This window comes from Euprymna scolopes, chromosome 26, assembly GCF_053919585.1.
Source record: "Euprymna scolopes isolate OS-2025 chromosome 26, ASM5391958v1, whole genome shotgun sequence".
Lineage (NCBI taxonomy): Eukaryota > Metazoa > Mollusca > Cephalopoda > Sepiida > Sepiolidae > Euprymna > Euprymna scolopes.
Genome location: NC_136507.1, coordinates 60,301,966 through 60,325,162, shown reverse-complemented (window position 1 = coordinate 60,325,162; position 23,197 = coordinate 60,301,966). Strand labels below are relative to the sequence as shown.

The following is a 23,197-nucleotide window of genomic DNA, read 5'->3' as shown; positions in this document are numbered from 1 at the left end:
ATATTTGTTTAACTAATTATAATTATTAGCTAAATTTGCTGCTGATAGCAGAAATGTATTCCATCTGTAATATACTGCTGAAAAGAAAGATTGGTTCGATTTAAAAAAAATTCCGAGCAGAATAAATTATGTTTGCAAATACATTTAATCTAAGGATTTATTGTTCTTAATAACATGCATCACGGTTCAACAAAAGAAGAAAACTAGGCAGAATCAAATAACGTTGCAATGTTATTTAGGTTCGAAGTCGAAAATCCGAATGGTATGATTTTATGTATATTTATATATATTAAAGAATATTAAAGAAAGAAGAGTTCTCTCTCTCTCTCTCTCTCTCTCTCTCTCACTCACACACACATATACAACATGGGCCAATATTTGCTATAATTAACTGGCGAAACAATTAAATATATTACATATTGTATTAAAAAAATATCGACGTCAAAGAATGTTTAATAGAGTGATTCTATTTATATATATATATATATATATATATATATATATATATATATATAATGTGTGTATGTATATATATATATATATATATATATATATATATATATATATATATATATATATATATATATATATATATATATATATATATATATAATGTGTGTGTGGGTGCCAAAGTTTAAAGGCTAAAGATCCAACATAATGGATATGTATAAACAGGAATAAAGATAATAAGCAAAGAACAAACTTCACCGAAGAAAAGGAATCAAGACAGGATCGTGCTCATTTCATTTTGATATTTCGTTTCATTTAAGAAACTTTGTCAAAGAAAGCATTTATTAAATAGAGTCTGAGCGGATGTATATAAAGTTTAAACCAACGGTGGGAGAAAAGAAGGCACAAATACTGGGTGGGTAAAGTAAGGAATATTGTTAGGGTGGGAAAGAGTAGGTTTGGTCGCAGGCCAAATGTTGGTTGTGTGATTAAAATTGATTCGATAGTGGCAGTGTTTTAATAGTCAATGGTGTGTATTACAGGCGGGGGAGTGGCGGGGGGGGGAGGGTCAGTAAGGAGGAATGTTATGGTTGGTCGTAGAGTAGTTTGTCGAAAGTAGGATGATACTGCAACATAGCGCGGACGGCTATATGCATGCAAAATGACGTCACTGGTAAAAAAAAAAAAAACATTATAAAAAAGAAAAAGAGATCACGTGAGAGACGTAGATCACGGAACAAAATAACGTTCGATATTACGTGGGTGCTGCCACGGCTGTAACAATGAGGAAATAAATATCGTTACAAAGAAAAAGCGAGTTGAAGTTCTTCTCTATTCTTTGGCTACTTTGCGACTGAGCACACAACATGTTGGTTTCCGGACAGTGTTACAGTAGAAGGACAGAAGGACAGTCATTGTTTTAGTTTATTCTTTGCTCATTCCTATTGCTGTTTATATATATATATATATATATATATATATATATATATATATATATATATATATATATATATATATATATATAAACAGCAATAGGATGTGTGTGATGTCTGTGTGTGTGTGATGTCTGTGTGTGATGTGTGTGTGTGTGTTCATTTGTCGATTTTGATTGTTAATAATAAATACATGCCAAATTTCAAAAAAATATATGAAATCTGCTTTGAGCTTTTTCTTCTTCGTTTCAATTTACACATCTGTTGTTTCAAGATCGTTGACGCTTAGAGCCATATTCGTGCTGCCAGACATTGAGCCGGTATTTTGTTTTTTCTTATTCATCTCTGCTTCCCGTTCCTTGATAACGTTGTCCAAGAATGTCTGAGAATGATCTGGCGATGTTGGGCTCTGCTGCTCATTAGTGGAATCGTCAATAAAATCCATAGCAATCTCTTGCTCGTCGTACGGATCCACAAAGATAGCAGAATCCCGGACTTCGTTCATGTCAAGGGAATTCAAACTGGAATAAAATAAAAAGTTATTACGTTTCTGAAATTTTGAGATGAGGATTGGTCATTCATATTATTTGGATTAACATTCTCATCTCGTGTGTTATTTGACGTTTCAGCCGATGTAACCTCTGACCTTCTTCAGGTGTATCTTGTCTAACTTGGGAATCTTTTCGTAAAACTGGTGAATATGCACGGAATTCTGAACGGATCCCTTTATTTAATCCATGTAGTAGCATGCTCTCGTCCCGTCAGCCATGACTAGGTATAACTTCTAAGTAATTCGCAGTTGTATTTTGAATGCAGTCCACACTAAGAATTGAGCCTTCAACCTCCAGAAGAGTGTAACTTTGCAACTGAATTTTCCAAGTATTTTATCCACTACGTCACAGGTCCTTGCGAATTCGACAGAAAGATTACCGAGTTCAACAAAACACACACGAAGAAGGTCGGAGATTACATCGACCGAAACGTTCTGAAAATAAGGTCCAAGATGAGAATAGTAGTCGGAATAATTCAAACAATACGAATAAAATGTTATTGTCTTATATAGTTACTACCCAGAATGAGGATTGAACTTACAACGTAACTTTTTAATTCTCATCGTGACTTTATTTCGCTCTTCTTTTTTCTTTTTCTTTTAACGGTGCATCTACATATTTTAACAAATTATTATTTAAAAATAGGATTTAAATCTATTATTGGATCATTGGTCAGTATGTTATATTAACTATGGAATTAATGTATGAGCGTGACACTTGTGACGTAAAGAAAATAGTTTTTTCTGGCATAACAGAAACATTTCTATGAAAGTATATTAAAATGAAAAAAAGAATATAGATAGATTTCTATGAATCGTTCTGTTTACAATTGTTAATTTTTGAAAAAAAAATTACAGCCATTGAATTATAAGTGGTTTGCCATACTTATAGGTAAATATGCACTAAACAGATACCATAATACTTAAAGTTAAATTCAAATTTTGATATATCTTTTAATTTAAACGTGAAAAAAAAGCAATTGGGACGCTGAAAACGTACACAGAAAAACAATACGTTTTATTGTCGCGTTGATTATTTATTTGTAATGCAAATTAAAAAAATATTTTCGAGGTTATTTATTTATGTTGGTAGAGTAGAAGAAAATGTATTAATGTTTTTTAAGAAATGTGTATTAAAAAATGGAGAATAAATAAAAAAAAAAATGAAGGCATTGGGTAAATCGCCGCTGTAAAATGCTCTTATGTTTGACAACGGGTTAAAGTAGATTTATTTGTAAGAAAATTGCATTAGAATAACTTAAACGTAATATGGAAATGAATGGTGTAAAAAAAAACGCAGAAAATATTAACAATTGTTTATTTGGATAATTTAAATGCGAAAAAAAAACAATTGGGACGTTGAAAATGTACACAGTAAAACAATACGCTTTATTGTCGCGTTGATTATTTGTTTATGTATGCATGCGCAACAGGAAGTCATAAACCGGATTTTGGGTTACAACACCCGTTACAATGTCATTTGAGTTTTATAATTATATAGATTTATAAAAATTTAATTGCATTCGTATGAGCTTAATTTATAAAAATCCGAGGATAAGAAAGAGTCAATGTAAACACCGAAAATATGATTTAACTACCGGTGAATCTCTAAATAAAGTATCTTATTAAACTTGTTCCCAGTATTCATGAGTGACAATGAGAGGGGATGTGATTGTAAGAAAAACTCCTCTTTTTTATTTATCATTAATCATAAATAGATATGGACCAGAATTAAATATAAAAAATATTAAAACCGATTTTGAAACACAATTTTTCTTTTTATGAACATGGGCAAATATTTGCTATGATTAACTGGCGAAACAATTAAATATATATACTGTATTAAAAACTATCAACGTCAAAGAAATGTTTAATACAGTGATTCTATTTTATATATAAGAAGATACAATATATGTGTGCGTGTGTGTGTGTGTGTGTGTGTGTGTGTATCAACCCTTTTCGTTTAGAAGCTTAACGTATGTCAAATATAACAACACAGCATATATAAAAGAATAACAGTATAGTTACATTCCAAGTTCCAAATATTTATTTTTTATGGAAAACAGTTCCTCCTGAATATTACAATTTCGGTACATTTTTTTTTACAGATCTGTTTCGTTATGCAGAAACAAACGGTTATAATTATGTCAATAGCGTCTCTTTTCGTGCATATACTCTTCAGAAAAATTAGAAATTTTTTGCTGAGGAGGAGAAAAAAGTGCATAGAAGACTCAATATCGTGTGTTTGTTCCGGCAGCCATATTTGTTCATATTGTAACGCCAGACGGGTTTTATTCAACGTATGAATTAAAGCGTTTTGATATTTAAAAAAAATTCTCTTTCTCTCTCTCTCTCTCTCTCTCTCTCTCTCTCTCTCTCTATATATATATATATATATATATATATATATATATATATATATATATATATATATATATATACAGACATATATGCTTCACGTTTTTATTTTACGTCCGTCAGTATAGAAATTATGTAATTATACTGCTAATCTAACGTCTACATATAAAACCGCATATAAATTCCTTTTTGTTTATTAATTCTTATTAATCGTATTATATACAGGAAGAAATAAGTGTAATCTTATCAACAATAATTTTTTTCTCGTGTAAAAATGTATAGACAAACAAAGATTAAAACAATATTGCCTTACCTTACTTTCTCCGATGCAGACATAACATTGTTTATTTCTTTGTTATAAATTGGGTTTGACCTGTGAAAATACAAATGACGAAAAAACAATATTAAATCTTTGCAAAAGTAGGTATACAGTATTGAAATTATTGACATTTTATTGAACTGAAAGCTACATACCTTAAAGTAAAAATGCATATACTTTTAGTTTTTTTTTTTTTATTAATTAAATTTCCTTTCGATTAAAGTGCATGTACTTTGAATCATTTATTTTTATTTTTTCAGTTAAAGTGGCAATTTAACCATGGCCGGTAATTTGACTGATGAACAGCGAAAATGGATATTAAAACAATACTGGAAGACAGAAAATAGTGAACGCGTAAGAGAACAGTGGGTCAAAACCTTTGCAACACCTCCCCCAACAAGGCTCACGGTTTATCGACTGCGTGACAAATTTAAACAGACAGGGAGTATCCACAATGCACCGAGAAGTGGTCGACCAATTACTGTGACCACACAAGAAAATGAATTCAAAGTTGCTCAGGCATTCACTCAGAGCCCACAGAAATCGAAATACAGAGCCTCATCTGAACTTGGTATTGAGCGTAGATCATTAGGGCGCCTGGTGAATCGTGCCGGTCTAAAGATGTACACGCCTCGATTGATACATGACTCGGATCGTCGTTTACAATTTTCTGAAAACATCCTGAGCGAGGAACTTGAAGGTAACGGTATTCTAAATAAAATTGTATGGTCTGACGAAGCAAACTTTAAATTATCAGGTGCCGTTAATCGACACAATTGTGTGTATTATGCAACCGAAAACCCTCGCATCACTATTGAAAAACAACTCAATCAACCCGGGGTAACAGTATGGGCCGGGCTGTCTTGCAAAGGTGTTGTTGGGCCCATTATTCTTCACACAAGCATTGATCAAACTGTGTACTTAAACATGTTGCAGGATACAATAATACCCCAAGTACGTGAACAATACCAAAATGATGACTTTTATTTTCAATAAGACGGGGCCCCACCTCATTTTGCACTCACTGTGCGAGCACTACTTGACTTAAAATTTCCCAACAGATGGATTGGACGCCGTGGCGCCATCGACTGGCCACCACGCTCGCCAGATTTAACTCCTATGGATTTCTTTTTTTGGGGCACAGTAAAAGATAAGGTTTTTGCACGCAAGCCTCGCACTGTCGAAAACATGATTCAGTTCATTTTGGAAGCTTGTCAGGAAATTGATGCTGATAAAGATCTTTGTTCTAGAGTGTGCATGAGTGTTCGTTCTCGATTAGAGGAATGTGTTAACGCTGACGGCAAGCAATTTGAATACCTGCGGAAATAGGGCTTCCTATTACATGTGTTTTTTTATTATACGTGCTAATTATTACTTGTTTATGCAACATTTGTTCGTCTGTATGATAAATACCTTAAACTTTATACGTTTTTTCTTTTTTTGACCACTGTATACCTACTTTTGCATCCTCCTGTATATATATATATATATATATATATATATATGTGTGTGTGTGTGTGTGTGTGTCTGTGTGTGTAAGAAACTTCGTGAAAAATATTGAATAATTCGACCCCCTGTCTTTCCAAGCTTATAACTACTCGAAAAATGTAATTCAAACCCTAATTTTTTTTTTAAATTAAAGGAGCGAGGACCAAGGTTTTATTTAAAAAAATACAAACAACGTGGTTTAAAAAAAAAAGGGTTTAAACTTCGGACTTTACAGGTAAATTTCCAAAAAACTGGGTTTTTTTTTTGTTTTAAATTGGAATATATTATTTATTGATCTTTTATCTTCAATTTGTGATATATAAAACTTTGGCACATGAATTATTTACTTTTTAATAGACATTTCAAAATGGGGGGGGCGTGAATTAATTCGACTCCCTGTCTTTCCAAGCTTATAACTACTCGAAAAATGTAATTGAAACCCTAATTTTTTTTTCAGTTAAAGGGCAAGGACCAAAGTTTCATTAAAAAAAAAATACAAACCACGTGTTTTTTTTTTGTTTTTTTTAAAGGTTTTAAACTTCGGACTTTACAGGTAAATTTCCAAAAAAAACTGTTTTTGTTTGTTTGTTTGTTTGTTTGTTTTAAATTAGAATATATTATTTATTGATCTTTTATCTTCAATTTGTGATATATAAAACTTTGACACCTAAATTAAATATTTACTTTTTAATAGACATTTAAAAAAAGGGGGTGTGAATTAAAAAAAAACGTTTCTCTAAAATATTTTATTCGGTTTATTGGAAAGAGCATAAAATTTCACACTGACCCTGGAAATATCATAAAAATAGAATCAATAGAAACATTTTGATAGATTTAAAAATTTTAAAAATTGAAAAATACTGAACTCGTAAAATTCAATTAATTTCATTACTGATTTTTAAAAAATAATAAAAATAATAATTCTATTACTTTTTATACAACTTTAATAGTTTATTTTGGAAGTATAATCCATAAAGAAAATAAACAACCCACTTTTAAAAGAGAAATTACGATTTTTTTAATATTTTATTCGCAGTTTCGTGTTAGGGATGTCAAAAATTCCTACAAAAATTCTGATACACCTAGTGTGTGTGTGTGTGTGTGTGTGTGTGTGTGTGTGTGTGTGTGTGTGTGTGTGTGTGTGCGCGCGCGTGTGTGTGTGTTGTTAAATACTAGTAATACCCGTGTCCCAGAGTTGCCAGGAAGGAAGTCGAAAAGCATTATTTAACTTGAAAAAAAAGTATATATATCAGAGTATCAAGCAATCCATCTAAGTTATTTTTATGTCTTTTTTTTTTTTTTTTTTTTTTTTTTTTTTTTTGCTAAATTGGTCTTTTGGCTAATATCAAATTATATGTAGTTCTTGCATGAGCATGGCATACGCGCTTCCTGAACCTATTAGATCCCAGCCGTTCGGTTAAGTTTAGCCTCTTAATTGAGTGAATGAATGAGCTTCTCCGGTAATAAACACATTCCAAGATGCCCACTCGTCACTTTCATTTTTGTCTTTAGCTTCTCTTAAATTGCATTTATCTTGAAAGAGCGCCATCCATTCTTAAAACTCTATTCCTCGTTTTCTGTTTTCTCCAATTTAGATCCCACTCCCATTCAAAGACTTTTCTGCTTGTTTTCATTTCTGAGAAAACAGGAAAATAGTCGCCAGTATATTCTTTAGAAATGGTTGGAAAAGTTTTATTAAGCGATGTTTTTTTTTGTTTTTTTTTTTCTGCCTTTTTTTTTTCTCTATCCTCCCCCGTGTTATAACAATGAAATTTTATACATAGATATAATATACATAAAGAGAATTGTTTTGGGGGGAAAAAATTCCAATAAATTTGGGAATATCTTCAGTAAGACAGTCTCTGGAATAGATGTGGTACTGTGATGATTGAGATGTTTCTAGTTAAGAGTAGGGTGTACATTTCTATCACTTGTCAGCAAGGATGATTAACGACCTCCCCTTTTCTTCCACACTTGTGCCTATTTTTTAAAATATACCTTTTAAAAAATTCTGTAAATGAATATTTCAAAATGTGATATCTTTGTTCTATATAACAGCGACAGACATTTTGACATAAATTTAAATCAGATCCGAGGAGGAAAGTCCGTAGGGGAGAAAGTGAGCGAGGGGAAAGAGAAGCATCCAAATAGCGGGGGTATATGACAAGACAATCGTAGCGTAGAGGCTATCATAAAAATATGGAAAGTCAGCTATACAGAAAATTCCTGCCTCCTCCTCTCAAAAAGAGAAAACATGGAGGATGTGTTCGCTTAACAAAAAGAAATTTTCGTTCGAATTTGAAAATGTGATTAAAGAAAACAAATATTAAAGTTTCTCTGCAATAAATTACTCGTTCAATTCTACAATAGTGACACTTCATATTTTGATGATAAGTGTTATATTATTTGAATTGTCATGGATTAAATTTCTAATTTATTTTATCATGCCGTGAAAATCGAACGTTAAGCAATGCGGAGCCTGGTCAGAACCAGATGGGTAATCGTTTAGGAATAGCAGGTGTTGTATGTAGGATGACGTCGACACTTCCCCGCAAGAGCTGCAGAAACCTTCCCTTTAAAATTTTTTATTTTGAACTATAGTTCTTATGTAATGAACACAAACGCATGCATTTGCTCTTGCGATTATGGACTATTTTCTCTGAGAAAATAATCACATTAAATTTCAAGCTACGCGTGACACTCTGGATATAATAATACGTAATTTTAAACCTCATGCTATTCTCATGAAATCCGCATTTTTGGTAATCTTGCACTATGAACTCTCCGCGCAAGAAAAAAACTTATGTTGGAACAGTTTAAACTAATTTTTCTAACATGTAAATAAATGTTATTTATTCCATGCTAATTCAGTGATTTCGAGTTCTTCCTCAGGCATTATTCTTTTCTGGAGTTATTTCATTTTCATTTTTTTCTTCTTCTTCTTCTTTTTATCTATGTGAGGATGTGATTTGGTGAATTACTTCTGTTAATCGACGATCTTGTTAAATTTACCTTTAACGGTCCCACGGATAAACTCATACTTTCAACTTCAATGATTCCAGCACATGCAACCTTTGCCCTAAAAAGTGATAGATGCCGATTACGAATTAGTGAACGCCGACTCACATCTTTACAAGTGGTGACAACACCCCACGGCAGTCCTACAAACTGCTTTCTTTGAAAGGTTACCTAGAGAATTTAGGAAATAAAAAAAAAAAATTGGTAAATATTACCTTACGCTACAACAGAGCACGGGCCACTCTAATTTGTTTTTTAAGGGGTATTCGAGGTCGCTGACAACTCATCTGATAATCAAACACATCGCAAATTTACCGTTTAGATGGTATTAACCCCTGGACTCTGGGGCTATTTTGCACCATTTTACCGTCTTCGTTAATGCTACGTTAATGTTTTCTTACATGATGCATTCGCGTATGCACTCGCATAATAAAGTGACTTATCACATCGCGGAGGAATCTTCAGCAGACATTTGAAATAACAAGAAAGTTTTTTTTTTAATGTCGTTTATTTGTTTTTGTGTGTTGTTACGTAGTTTTTATGCTTTTTAATTGACCTAAAAATTAAGTTTTTCGAGCGGTTTGCAAAAACATTTTGATGTTTTTCGTTCTTTTTTTGGGGGGGGGGGAGGAGTATTCAATTATAGAACTTGTATAGTATAACAGGTTCTTCTGCAGTTTAATGAGCCGTTTTTCCGTAAGTAACGCGCCGAAATTTACCGAGAATACCGTTGAACATTTCACAAAAATTATGTGTTTGCATTTGGGGGACGGTGGAGGGGCGGGAGACGGTTATGTTGTGGCGACACCTGTTAAACTACACAAGTTCTATAATTGAACCCCCCCCCCCAAAAAAAAATAGAACGAAAAATATAAAATATATTTTTGTAAACCGCTCATGAAAACTTACTAACAGCATTATTTTTACTGTTAAATGTAGGCACCGCCAAAAAATGGCCGAAAAATCAAGTTGTTGTTTTTTAAAAACGAAATTACATTTATTAAAATCCATTATTTCTGAGTAACTTTTTCCCCCAGAAAGATAAAACCCTGAATTTTATCATATAGAAAACAAAATAATGTAAAACATTTTCTACTATTTTTAATTAAATTTTAAATGTTAAATTTTCCCAAAAAGTTAACAATTGACATTTTTTGTCTTGCACAAAAAACGTACATAAATATAAAAAAAAAAAACAGAAGGTTTTTGAAATAATTTATTTGTTGTCTAACTAAGATTAAGGATGATTTTCTAAGAGAATATGCAAAAATATTATTATATAAGTACCTGGATTTCAAATAATTCCACTTATTCATATAGGCAACCAGTTACTTCGCGTCGATCTAGAGTCTAGATCGACAATGTTTACGTTTGCATTTGATAAAAAGCAAACTATGGAAGACCAAACAGGCCAAAAAAAACTTAATTTTCAGTGACGAAAATCCCAATGTATTATTAACGCTGAGCCTGGCCAGTACCAGAAGGGTGACCATTTGTATGAGTTTTGTTTTTAATGTGTATGCGTATGGGGGGGCCAGGCTCCCCAAAATGGGGGGGGGGTTAAAGCAGAATAAAAAAAAAATATTTCAGCGCGTTTGGTCCACCGTAGTCGAAAGGCGGCAAACGTTTTCCAACGGGATCGAAAAAATGATGCTATTTTTAACACAAATGGCACAATATTTATCGATTTTTTTTTGTATCGATTCTTCAAAGCATGTCCTGTTTAATAATGGCCATGCATTATTCGGCTCGCTAAAAAAATGTTAATTTATTTATCAAAGATTTTAAAATGGCTTTTTTCGTATAAATATTAATTTTTTTTTTTTTGCTTAACTTAAATTAATTATTTTACTTAACATATTCACCGAATTTCACACGTCAAAACTCAAAAGCGGGATAATTAAACACAATCGAAGTTCTGATATTCAGACGTCAAAATAAGGTATGCAAACAATTTTTTTTTAAATCTATAATTCTGTCCCTTACAACAACACAATATGCTGTGTTCAGTTTCAGATGATTATTTTAAGCATATTTGTACCCCCTCAAAACAAGGGGGAGGTTGTAAGCAATATATATATATATATATATATATATATATATAAATATCGTTTATGAAAAATAAGTACACTGTTATAAAGTTCATTCTTCTCTTAATAATCGCTGAAAATTTCGTATTGATTGGATAATTACCTGATTTTTAGTAGATTTTTAAAAAGACGGTCCGTCAAATAGTACTGACCTGCCCCCCCCCGTTTTGGCGAACTCCTTTTTTTTTTTTTAATTTTATGAAAAGTATTTGTTCTAATTACTATTAAAGAGGTGAAGACTTTTTATTTTATGAAAAATATTTCTTGTCATTTAAAATGTCCGCCATGTATTCATGCGCCTTGTGAAATGTCAAGTGAATACGCGCGTCCGCGCGAACGTACATTTCAGTAATAAACCGATCTCGTGTAGCGTAAACGAACGCAGTGAAATGGCGCAAAGTAGTCCCAGGGTCAAGGGGTTCATACTATGCAAGCGGTAAATTTGCGACGGGTTTGATTATCAAATTCGTTGTCAGCGATCTCGAATACGCCGAGTAAACTGAATTAGAGTGGTTGGTGTGCTGTTGTAGCGTAAGATAATATTTACCACTTTTTTGTTTGGATTTATAAAGTAAAATAAATTTACACCGTATTTTAATATTATTATGATTTTAGTTTTAGTAATTATTTAAAATTAATAAATTAGTACCAATAATGAAACATTTAGTTAAAAATTTTAAACAATCGGTTTTGGGATCGGAAAATAGGGGCACATTTTACCGATTCCGATGCCTCTAAAAGTTTCGATTTTCTTACAACCTTAAAGGCTCATTTTAGTATAAAATTTCTGATTTTTTGTTCGCTTTTATTTATTTATTTATTTATTTATTTATTTTTCTATTTTATATTTTTACCCTCTCAAAATGCCGCCTCTTGGCACGTGCCGCCCAGGGCGGATCGGCTTCCCTAATCCCTTCCTACGCCACTGGGTTAAAGGGAAAATGATAGACCGTAAAACACGACCAAAAATATATTCTCAGCTAAAAGAAAAAATACAAGCCTTTGTACCAAAGCTGCTTTTTTTTAAGCTATCGAACAATTTCATGTGCCAGGAGACTAGAAAGCTCATCAGCTTTAATGGGAAGGCAAATCGGATTTCTGCTAACGATGTTCTATTTCACAAGTAAAAAAAAAAAAAAAAAAAAAAAAAAAAAAAAACCGTCCCAAAATAGCAAAGAATCAAGTAAAAATAGGGCATACTCAAATAAGGGCTCAGGACGAATATGAATAGCAAAATAATAACTTAAACACCTTCCATTAATGAGTTTAGAAAATAAAACCTTAGATGAAATAAGGCGGTCCAGAATAAGATTTGAAAGTCCAGATAAATAGCAAATATTGAAAGACGACCCTGATTGCAGCATAGCGCAAAATAGATTTTAGAGAGAGAGAGAGAGAGAGAGAGAGAGAGAGAGAGAGAGACAGACAGACAGACAGACAGACAGACAGACAGAAGGTGAGCAAAGTAATCTCGAAAATTGAACAAAGCTTTGCAAGGTCGCGACTGATCGTAACATTTCCGTCCACGTAAGCCGTAAAATAAGAACTATCACCTTTCCCTCCAAGCCAAGTTCTTTTATCCGCCTCAAATTTCGCCCAGTCACATGGGCTTATCCACCACCACCGAGAGAGTAGGCCAGTGAACATGACAGCGTAACGTCACTTCCTGATCAACTTGTAGGTATAGAAAATTTCCGGTATTCAACCACGTGGGCACGCTAACAGGCATAAAAAATATGGCTGTGTTACCGATTGTCCATGTATGTTCTAAAGAAAAAGAACAATTCTCCATTTGGATAATAATTATTATAATTGCACATTGGGATAATTTTAATATAACAAAATATAGTAAGTGAACTAGTTTTTGAACTTGTATTTCTATCGGAGAAAGTCAAATATTTCATTTTATTTATTAATATTTTTTTTTGCTGCAAAACAAACAATTTTTATATAATATTTTTCAGTCTGTTCTTTTAATAATGAATAAAACTTTTCACGGAGTATTTCCAAATATTTTAAAGTTAGCGTTTTTCACAGCATTATTTTTATTATTTTTATTTATTTTTTTTTTACGATCGATGAGTTTTTTAATATTTTAGCACCGAGCGTAATTTATTTCTTTGAAATATATTTAAAGCTTTAAGTTTTTGTTTTGCATAACATTTTAACTGTAAATAATATACATGACGAGTTTGTTTTACTATACACATAGATTCGAAAAAGTTGTCAAAAAACAAATATATAACAAAGAAATGTTATCAAAGGCAAGATAAGTTATTTTTCTATCAAACTGGATAAATTTTTAGTGTTTTTATTTAATATGAAGTGTTTATTCGGTTCGAAAACATGCAATATTTACCGATGTGTTTGAAAAATGCAAATGGCGGCAAGCTTGTTGTTGCACACGGTAAGTTTGAGAAAATGAGTTCAAACAAAAAAATTATACAAAATACTGTTAGAAACTCGCTCAATACATGTTATCGTGACATAGGCGGACATATATTCGGTAGGTTTCTAACAGTATTTTGTATAATTTGTTTGTTTGAACTCATTTTCCCAAACTTACCAAGTTCCATAGCGAGCATGCCGACATTTTTCTTTTTAAAACATATCGATAAACATTGTATGATTTTCGAAGCGATTACAGATTTTAAAGTGAGTAAAACCACTAAAAACCTTTCCAGATAGGTAGAAGAGTAACTTATTTTGCCTTTGATAACATTTATTTGGTATATATTTGATTTTTTACCACTTTCTCGAATATGTGTATAGTAATACAAACCCTTTGACAACGTTTTCGAATCCATGTGCGCAGTAATACAAACCAAAAGTTTAATTTAACTTGGAAATACTATTTAAAATACACGTGCGTACACTGCACAAGCACCCTTATTATTATGATCATAATAATAATAGTAATAATAATTAAAAAAAAAACTGGTGTAGATGACATCGACTGGCGCCACACCAACTAGTTGTGACGGGGCAGGGAGGTTGGAAAGACCGCGGTGGGAGAGTACTAACCAAATCTCCACTGGAAGTGTGCAGTTCCAACCTCCAGGAAACTCCAATGGCCGATGCCAACGAGAAATCAGTGACAACGGCTGTTGCGATAACATTCAATCATCCGCACAAGTGGTCAAGAGATTGAGAATACTGGAAATCTGAGGAGACTTGTTGTCACTTGGTCTCCAGGGAACACCACAGGTTACTGCCAGTTAGCGATCACTGATGATGGCCTGTGAGACAACTAATATGCTACACATTTTGATGAAAAACATGGGAAAAAAATGGACATAGAAGAACAGAAAACCAAAACTTTAAATATAATTTCTGTATATAAAGCAATAGTTATTTAAATATTTCAACATATAATCTTGTGGGCAAAATCCAGCTTCCCAATAAGGGGCACTCTGGATAGGAACAAAAATAATCTCAGTCATGAAAGATTTCTCCTCCACCGCCCGAGGACAGAAAAGGTAAAGTGTAGCATCAAAACAGATACTACACTGTGATCTTGTTCCGAAGGCCAAAAATATTTGTTTAATGTTTCTTTAATTGTTTGTTCCTAAAATTCATAATTCAGTTTTATCAGTATTCAATTGTATATTACTTTAAAATTACTTAATTTTACATAGATAATATTTATTTTTTATATTATATACATATATATAGTTTCAGTATTAATCGAACAGTGTTCTTTGTTTCTTTTTAAAAATGTTTTACTGCTCTTTCTCAAATGACCCCCATATAGTCTGACAGTCTGACAAATCTTACCTACATTGCCTGCAGACATTTTCATTTAGCATGCCTTCTACTTATTCCCAGTGGCCGTGGCTTATCACAATCTTCACGCTTAAAACGAGGTACATCTTTTGCATTTTCTCTTTTTCCTTCTTCTTCTTCTTCTTCTTCTTCTTCTTCTTCTTACCATGTGCGAGTGTCAGAAAGAACACAGCCTTTGTCTCTTTGCGATCAGTTGTTCTTACATTAGTCTATCTAATTAGCATAAGCATGAGAATACCTATATACTTTTTCTTCCAAGAATAACTAGACTTAAACTTCCAAGAATAACAAGCAATAACTTCCCAGAATAATTAGCAATAACTTTTAAGAACAACAAGCACTAACTTTAAAGAATAATTAGCAATAACTTTTAAGAATAACAAGCAATAACCTTTAAGAATAATAAGCAATAACTTTTAAGAACAACAAGCACTAACTTTAAAGAATAATTAGCAATAACTTTTAAGAATAATTAGCAATAATAAGCAAATTTTAAGAATAATTAGCAATAACTTTTAAGAATAATTAGCAACTTTTAAGAATAATTAGCAATAACTTTTAAGAATAATTAGCAATAATAAGCAAATTTTAAGAATAATTAGCAATAACTTTTAAGAATAATTAGCAACTTTTAAGAATAATTAGCAATAACTTTTAAGAATAGCAAGCAATAACTTTTAAGAATAAGTAGCAATAACTTCCCAGAATAATTAGCAATAACTTTTAAGAATAATTAGCAATTACTTCCCAGAATAATTAGCAATAACTTTTAAGAATAACAAGCAATAACTTTTAAGAATAATTAGCAATAACTTCCCAGAATAATTAGCAATAACTTTTAAGAATAATTTGCAATAACTTTTAAGAATAATTAGAAATAACTTCCCAGAATAATTAGAAATAACTTCCCAGAATAATTAGCAATAACTTCCCAGAATAATTAGCAATAACTTTTAAGAATAATTAGCAATAACTTTTAGGAATAATTAGCAATAACTTCCCAGAATAATTAGCAATAACTTTTAAGAATAACAAGCAATAACTTTTAAGAATATCAAGCAGAAACTTTTAAGAATAATAAGCAATAACTTTTAAGAATAATTAGAAATAACTTCCCAGAATAATTAGCAATAACTTCCCAGAATAATTAGCAATAACTTCCCAGAATAAGTAGCAATAACTTTTAAGAATAACCAGCAATAACTTCCCAGAATAAGTAGCAATACCTTTTAAGAATAACAAGCAATAACTTTTAAGAATAACAAGCAATAACTTTTAAGAATAATTAGCAATAACTTCCCAGAATAATTAGAAATAACTTCCCAGAACAATTAGCAATAACTTCCAAGAATAGTTAGCAATAACTTTTAAGAATAATTAGCAATAACTTTAAAGAATAATTAGCAATAACGTTTAAGAATTACAAGCAATAACTTTTAAGAATAATTAGCAATAACTTCCCAGAATAATTAGCAATAATTTTTAAGAATAAAAAGCAATAAATTTTAAGAATAACAAGCCATAACTTTTAAGAATAATTAGCAATAACTTTCCAGAATAATTAGAAATAACTTCCCAGAACAATTAGCAATAACTTCCTAGAATAATTAGCAATAACTTTTAAGAATAACAAGCAATAACTTTTAAGAATAATTAGCAATAACGTTTAAGAATAAGAAGCAATAACTTTTAAGAATAATTAGCAATAACTTTTAAGAATAATAAGCAATAACTTTTAAGAATAACAAGAAATAACTTCCCAGAATAATTAGCAATAACTTCCCAGAATAACAAGAAATAACTTCCCAGAATAATTAGCAATAACTTCCCAGAATAACAAGAAATAACTTCCCAGATTAATTAGTTATAACTTTTAAGAATAACAAGAAATAACTTCCCAGAATAATTGGGAATAACTTCCAAGAATAACAAGTAATAACTTCCAAGAATAACAAGCAATAACTTCCAAGAATAACAATTAATAACTTCCAAGAATAACAAGTAATAACTTCCAAGAATAACAAGCAATAACTTCCAAGAATAATTAACAATAACTTTCAAGAATAATTTACAATAACTTCCAAGAATAATTAACAATAACTAGCACAGTTACGATGTTTGAAGTGCGTGATTTACTTATCCGACGCATTAATAGTTTGTTTGTTTTGTTTTACGACATATCAACACTTTTCAGGTTTTTTTAAATAACTAAATTCAGTAATTTTGAAAAACTTTTTATGCTTCTACTTCTTTATGTCTTCAAATATTTATCCAGTGTGTTTAGTTTGGTTATTTTACTTTACGACCTATCAATCATTTTCGAGTTATTCAATGCCGAATCCAGTAATTTTGGAAGTAAGTTTTTATAGTTCAAATTGTTTATATCTTCAAGTATTTATTTGTTGTACTTGATTTTGTTGTTTTTATGGAGTAAAATTGTTTTTGTTTTTTAATTTGCAGGACATGATCGCGTTTTGCAAAGGCAAAAGAAAAAATACAATAAAATCAATATTTGCTGCATTTTGGAATCTAGTATCTTTAGACAGCCTGATCTGGTAACACCGTGACACGCTAACGGAGCTCGGAATTATAACATACAGGTTACTTACAGGCGAGAAAGCCGTGCTAATTATTCTATTAGTCGAGCCAATCACGTTAGATGAGCATTTATTTTAAAAAGAAGCCATGTATGTGACTTAAATTTCCTCACAATTAAAGAATTACAATAAAGGGGAGATAAGTAGGAGAGTCTTTATTACCACTAACCTAAAAATTTAGAAACATTTTTAGATTGTGAGAGGAGGCTATTAGTTTGTCGTCTATATGTGTAACCTTTTTCTATTAGATTGTAAGATACTCACTCTCCCAGAGCATGTACATTGGAACCAGGTACGACCCATTTTTCGAAATCTTGCTTATTATCTGAAAAAAAGAAAAAAAATTTTTAAATAATGTGAAAAAGGTTAAACATAAAACAAAGGAAAACATTACATGATACAAGTGCAATATTTGGATGCAAAGAATAAGTATTCGATGCATATTCTTTGGCCATGGTACGCGTTTGACCAATTCTGCCAATTTTGTCATCCACAGCAAAATTCGCTAATAATAATTCTTGCGCGGAGAGCCATTTTTTGTAAGAGAAAATGATCCAAAAAGTGATAGGGGTAAAAAAAAATCTTTATGGTAGAGAAAAGAAAATTATCTAATTACAAATATTAAATGTAGTTGTACCAATGAAATTTAACAGTATCGGTCCTTGTCGAGAAGATTCGAATTGTAAAGAATTCTAGGCAAAGAATAGTAATATTAATTCAGTCAGGATCAGTAGTGGTCCTCTTCTCGTGTCAAGACGAAATGATATGATTGAAAAATTCAAAGAGATTCAGTATATTTTGTACAGCGATTCTGGTACCTGATTTGTTCATTCTTATCATCCCTAGCTATAAATATAATCGTCTAAATCTTTGTGACTATACTCGATATATTATGTCGAAAACATGGCAACTATAATAAACAGTAATACTTATACATGCCTTTGTTTATTACTAAAAACCTAGTGGGAGCCGTGGAAATTCCACTGGGAACTAATTCATATGTAATATATTGATGTTGATATTCTGTAGATGTTCAGCGTAAATGGAGACGCTCTGATATTATTATAGCGCTTTTGTTCAAACTGCAAAAGTATTTATCTAAGCTAGAAGGGACGCCCGGAGTAGCCTATTCGTAAAGTACGGTTAAATATGATATTTAAATTCTTTCAGATTTCGTATATATTATTATAGAGTTACTGTTGTATTGATTTTTTATATATCATAAAGTTGTGATTTCAAAAATAAAAATATATATCCATATATATACATATGACTTGTGTGCATGAGCTTGAATCGAAATCGAACACAAAACTTATGAAATATATATATATATATATATATATATATATATATATATATATATATATATATATATATATATATATATATATATATAAAACTTGAGTTCCTTCAGCCATAATCAAAGCTAAAACGTATGAAAATTTCTTGATAAAATTATTTATAAAAAAAGACATTACTGGAGTGCTATCAGCTGTCACTGAAACCGACACCAAAACTTATTAAGAATTCTTGGTAAAATTATTTATAAAAAATAAATGACTTGAGTGCCATCAGCTATAATCGAAACTGAAATAAAAACTGTTGCAATATTTTTTATTTATAACGAGGCTATTATCCCTCAGAGTTGGGAGATTCTCTTGATAAACGCTGCTGCTAGGAACTGACAAATCAAATTAATTCAAATTCTGTTTTCAACCAATCAGAAACTAGAATTGCTCCATAAAGTAAACCTTTTTAAGCAACCTTGCACATATTTTTTCCGTGTCAACACGAGAAGGATCTTTTGCTCTTTGGCTGCAAAATTATAAAATCCGAAACCTGTGCAGAACAGATGTCCACTGAGAATTCGTCATCTCCATGACTTATAGCGAATTGGCCTGGGTTCTCCGCCTTGCCCGGGTGTTTGGAGGTGTGTGTTGAGTAAAAAAAAAAAAAAAAAGTGGTAGTAGGCAGGCAGGCTCGAACCCATATCGCATATCGCGAAGGAGGAAAAGAATGTAAAAAAGTGACGTCTTTGCCATTGCGTCCATCGCCAAACCGGAAGTGATGAAAGTTTAAATTAAGGCTAGTCAATAGAAAAGAGGGGATGACTTTCAAAAATATCGACGAAAAAAGCGACCCCTCTCTGTAGAAAAGTGCCCAGTTGAGGGTGAAGGAATTAATGTTTTTTTAGCCATTTTTTTCGATATTTGTTGTCCGAAGGGTCGAGATTTAAATGATACCAACCTCCTGAACATCCGTCGCCTCTGTTAAAAGTTTTAGGCAGACATACAGACATACATTCATATATTTAAACAGACAGATGAGATTTATATTATAGACTAATGGGGATACCCGGTGTTTCCCGGGTGTTTGTCAGTGTAAAAAAAGTTTTGGTTGGGAGGTAAGCTCGAACCAAAAGCCTTGAGGCGAATAGCCTGATAACTTACCACGACGCTACGAAGGTAGAAAAATGATAATGGTTGAAATTAAACGTTTAAAAAAGCAGGTGGTTAAACGAACGTCAACGTGTGGTTTTCTAGGTCAAACATCACGCCATAGTTGTAGAGATATGAAATCATAGCGTGAATTTTGTAACATGAAAGTCTCTGAAATAAAAGATACAGACGACCTTGTTGCGTAAATCGGACATATTATAATCTAGGGAGTATATAAAAAGTTTTAAAAAACAGTGACCCCCCAGCGCCCCCCCCAAACCTTTGGCGGACATAAAAAAATGTACACACACGCACGCACACACGCACGCACACACACACACACACACACTCACACACACATTTTCACTTTTATATTATAGACTAGCAGAGATGCCCGGTGTTGCTCGGGTGTAAAAGAAAAAAAAGTTTTGGGGGAGAGGTAGACTCGAATCCGAAGCTTTGAGGCGAATAGCTTGATAACTTACCACGACCCTACGAGGGCAGAGAAATGGTAATGTTTGAAATTAAACGTTTAAAAAAGCAGGTGGTTAGACGAACGTGAAGGTGTGTTTTTCTTGGTCAAACATCATGCCAGAGAGAAATGAAATCACAGTAGAGCGTGAATTTTGTAACATAAAAGTCGCTGGAATAAAAGACAGACGCGACCTTGTTTCATAAATCGGAAATATTCTAATGTTGTAAGAATGAGTGACCTCCCCTGAGCGCCCTCCCAAAAGCCTTTGCCGAACATACAAAAAAATGCACACACACACACATACACAGATAAACATTTTCGTTTTTATATTATAGACTAGCAGGGGTGCCGATGTTACCTGGTGTAAAAGAAAAAAGTTTTGGGAGGCAGGTAGGCTTGAACCCGAAGCCTTGAAGTGAAGGAAAAAAAGCCTGACATCTACCACGACGCTAAGAGGGCAGAGAATTAAGAATGGTTGAAATTAAACGATTGAAAAGTTAAGTGACAAGTGCATACATTTTATGAGGTCAAACATCACGACATAGGGGAATTAAATCACGCACTTAACTTTGGCTGCAAGCCAGTTTCTGCGTATTTGTTTCCCCAAAAGTTTGAGAAAACCAGCTCCTCATGAAAAATGGGAGTGTCCAAATGAATAGCAATTGATCAAAGCTCATTGTTTTCTTGACCTGGAACGAGTGCCAGAGAGCTGCCTTTGCTATGGACTCAGTTTCGCTTATATATGGAAAAGCCAAACAAACATGCCGGGAGTAAAAAATAGCGCAAAAATAACGTGTAAAAGTTGCTCAAATAAAAGATAGACGCGACCTCCTTTTGTAAATTGGAGGTATTATAATCTAGGTAGTATATAAAAAATTATAAGAAACAGTGACCCCCCAAGCGCCCCCTCCCTGAACGCCCCCGCCTTCAAAACCCTTTGCCGGACATACAAAAAAACGCACACACTAACACACATTTTCACTTTTATATTATAGATTAGCGGGAGTGCCTGGCGTTGCATGGGTGTTTGTAGGTGTGTATTGAGAAAAGAAAAGCTGTAGTAGGGAGGTAGGCTTGAACCTGAAACCTTGATGTGAAGGTGAAAGTAAAAAAAAATTTGACATGTTACCGTTCGGCCATGATCGGACAGGGAGTGAAAAGCGTTCTAATTTAACAATTAAAAAGCTAAGATGCAGAAAATGACAGTGAATGAGTTAACGCAGAAGAAATGAAGTCACACACTTACGTTTGGCTGGAAGCCAGTCCTTTCCGCCGTGGTGAGGGAAGTCAGCTTTCTCTAAGAGGGGGAACACTGGCAGCATCTTAATGAATAGCAATTGTCTGATATTAAGGATATTTCCAACAGTGATCAAAGCTGATTGCCTTCAGCACTTGCTTGCCATGGAGGCCAGCGACTCATTTTTGTTTTTTTGTCAATTTTACTTTTATACAAAAAAGCCAAAGAAACACGCAGAGACTAAGAAATATCGCGAAAATAGCGTGTAAAAGTCGCTCAATTAAAAGACAGATGCAGCCTCCTTTCGTAAATCGGAGCTATTATAATCTAGGAAGCATATAAAAAGTTTTAAGAAATAGTGATCCCCGAGATCCTCCCCTGAACGCCCCCCCTCCAAAAACCTTTGCTGGACATACAAAAAATGTGCACACACAAACACACATTTTTGCTTTTATATTATAGACAAGCAGGGGTGCCCAGTGTTACCCAGGTGTTTGGAGGTGTAAAAGGAAAAAACAGTTCTGGTAGGGAGGTAGGTTTGAACCTGAACCCTTGATAACTTACCACGATGTTACGAGGGCAGCGGAAGTAATAATGGTTGAAATTATACGATAAAAAAGTTAAGTGACAGGTGCGTAAATTTAACGAGGTCAAACATCACACCATAGGGTAATGAATTTCCGCACTTAACTTTGGCTACAAGCCAAAGTTTGTTTCCCCAAGATGTGGGGGAAAACCAGCTCCCCATAAAAATGGAAGTGACCAAATAAATAGCAATTGTCTGATACGATGGGTTTTCCCCGCATTGATCAAAGCTCATTGCTTTCTGAACGTCCCTGCCACGAGTTCCAGGGAGACACGTTTGTTCCATGTTCAGTTTTGCTTTTTTATACGAAAAAGCCAAACAAACACGCGAAGACCAGGAAATAGCGCGAAAATAAAAGATAGACGCAACTTCGTTTCATAAAATTGGAGATATTACAATCTAGGGAGTATATGAAAAGTTCTAAGAAACAGTATATATCCCGAGCACACCTCCTCCAAAGGCCTTAGCCGCACATAAACAAAAACGCATGTACTAACACACATTTTGCCTTATATATATATATATATATATATATATATATATATATATATATATAGAGAGAGAGAGAGAGAGAGAGAGAGAGAGAGAGAGAGAGAGATACTAGCAGGGTACCCGGCATTGCCCGGTTGTGGAGAGGATGTCTAGTAGGGAATCAATACAACCAGAAAAAAATAGACACTGTCTGGATGGAGAGAGGTGTGAAAAAACAAAAAAGTTTAAGTGAAAGGTAAAATAATTCAGTTTTTCTTTTAAAAGGAAAAAATTCCATTACTTAAGCCTCAAAATAAAAAAAAAGGAGTAAGCGGGCGGGCAGGCAGGCAGGCTCGAACCTGTAATGCAAAGGAGGAAAAGAAAGCAAAAAAGTAAACCGCT

The 23,197-nt window shown here is 32.8% G+C and overlaps 1 protein-coding gene across 1 annotated transcript in view; it reads right to left on the bottom strand.

Annotated features, from left to right (window-relative positions):
• Window positions 1–732: 732 nt before the first annotated feature.
• The window catches only part of LOC145248098 (cadherin-23-like), a 166,900-nt gene continuing 144,435 nt past the window's right edge, over window positions 733–23,197 (bottom strand). Inside the window, exons 27-29 of the mRNA XM_080109887.1 lie at window positions 17,853–17,913; window positions 4,604–4,663; window positions 733–1,903 (exon numbers count right to left, since the gene is read on the bottom strand). Of these exons, the coding sequence (XP_079966013.1) occupies window positions 1,636–1,903; window positions 4,604–4,663; window positions 17,853–17,913 (389 nt within the window). The 3' untranslated portion in view covers window positions 733–1,635. The remainder of the gene's footprint in view (window positions 1,904–4,603; window positions 4,664–17,852; window positions 17,914–23,197) is intronic.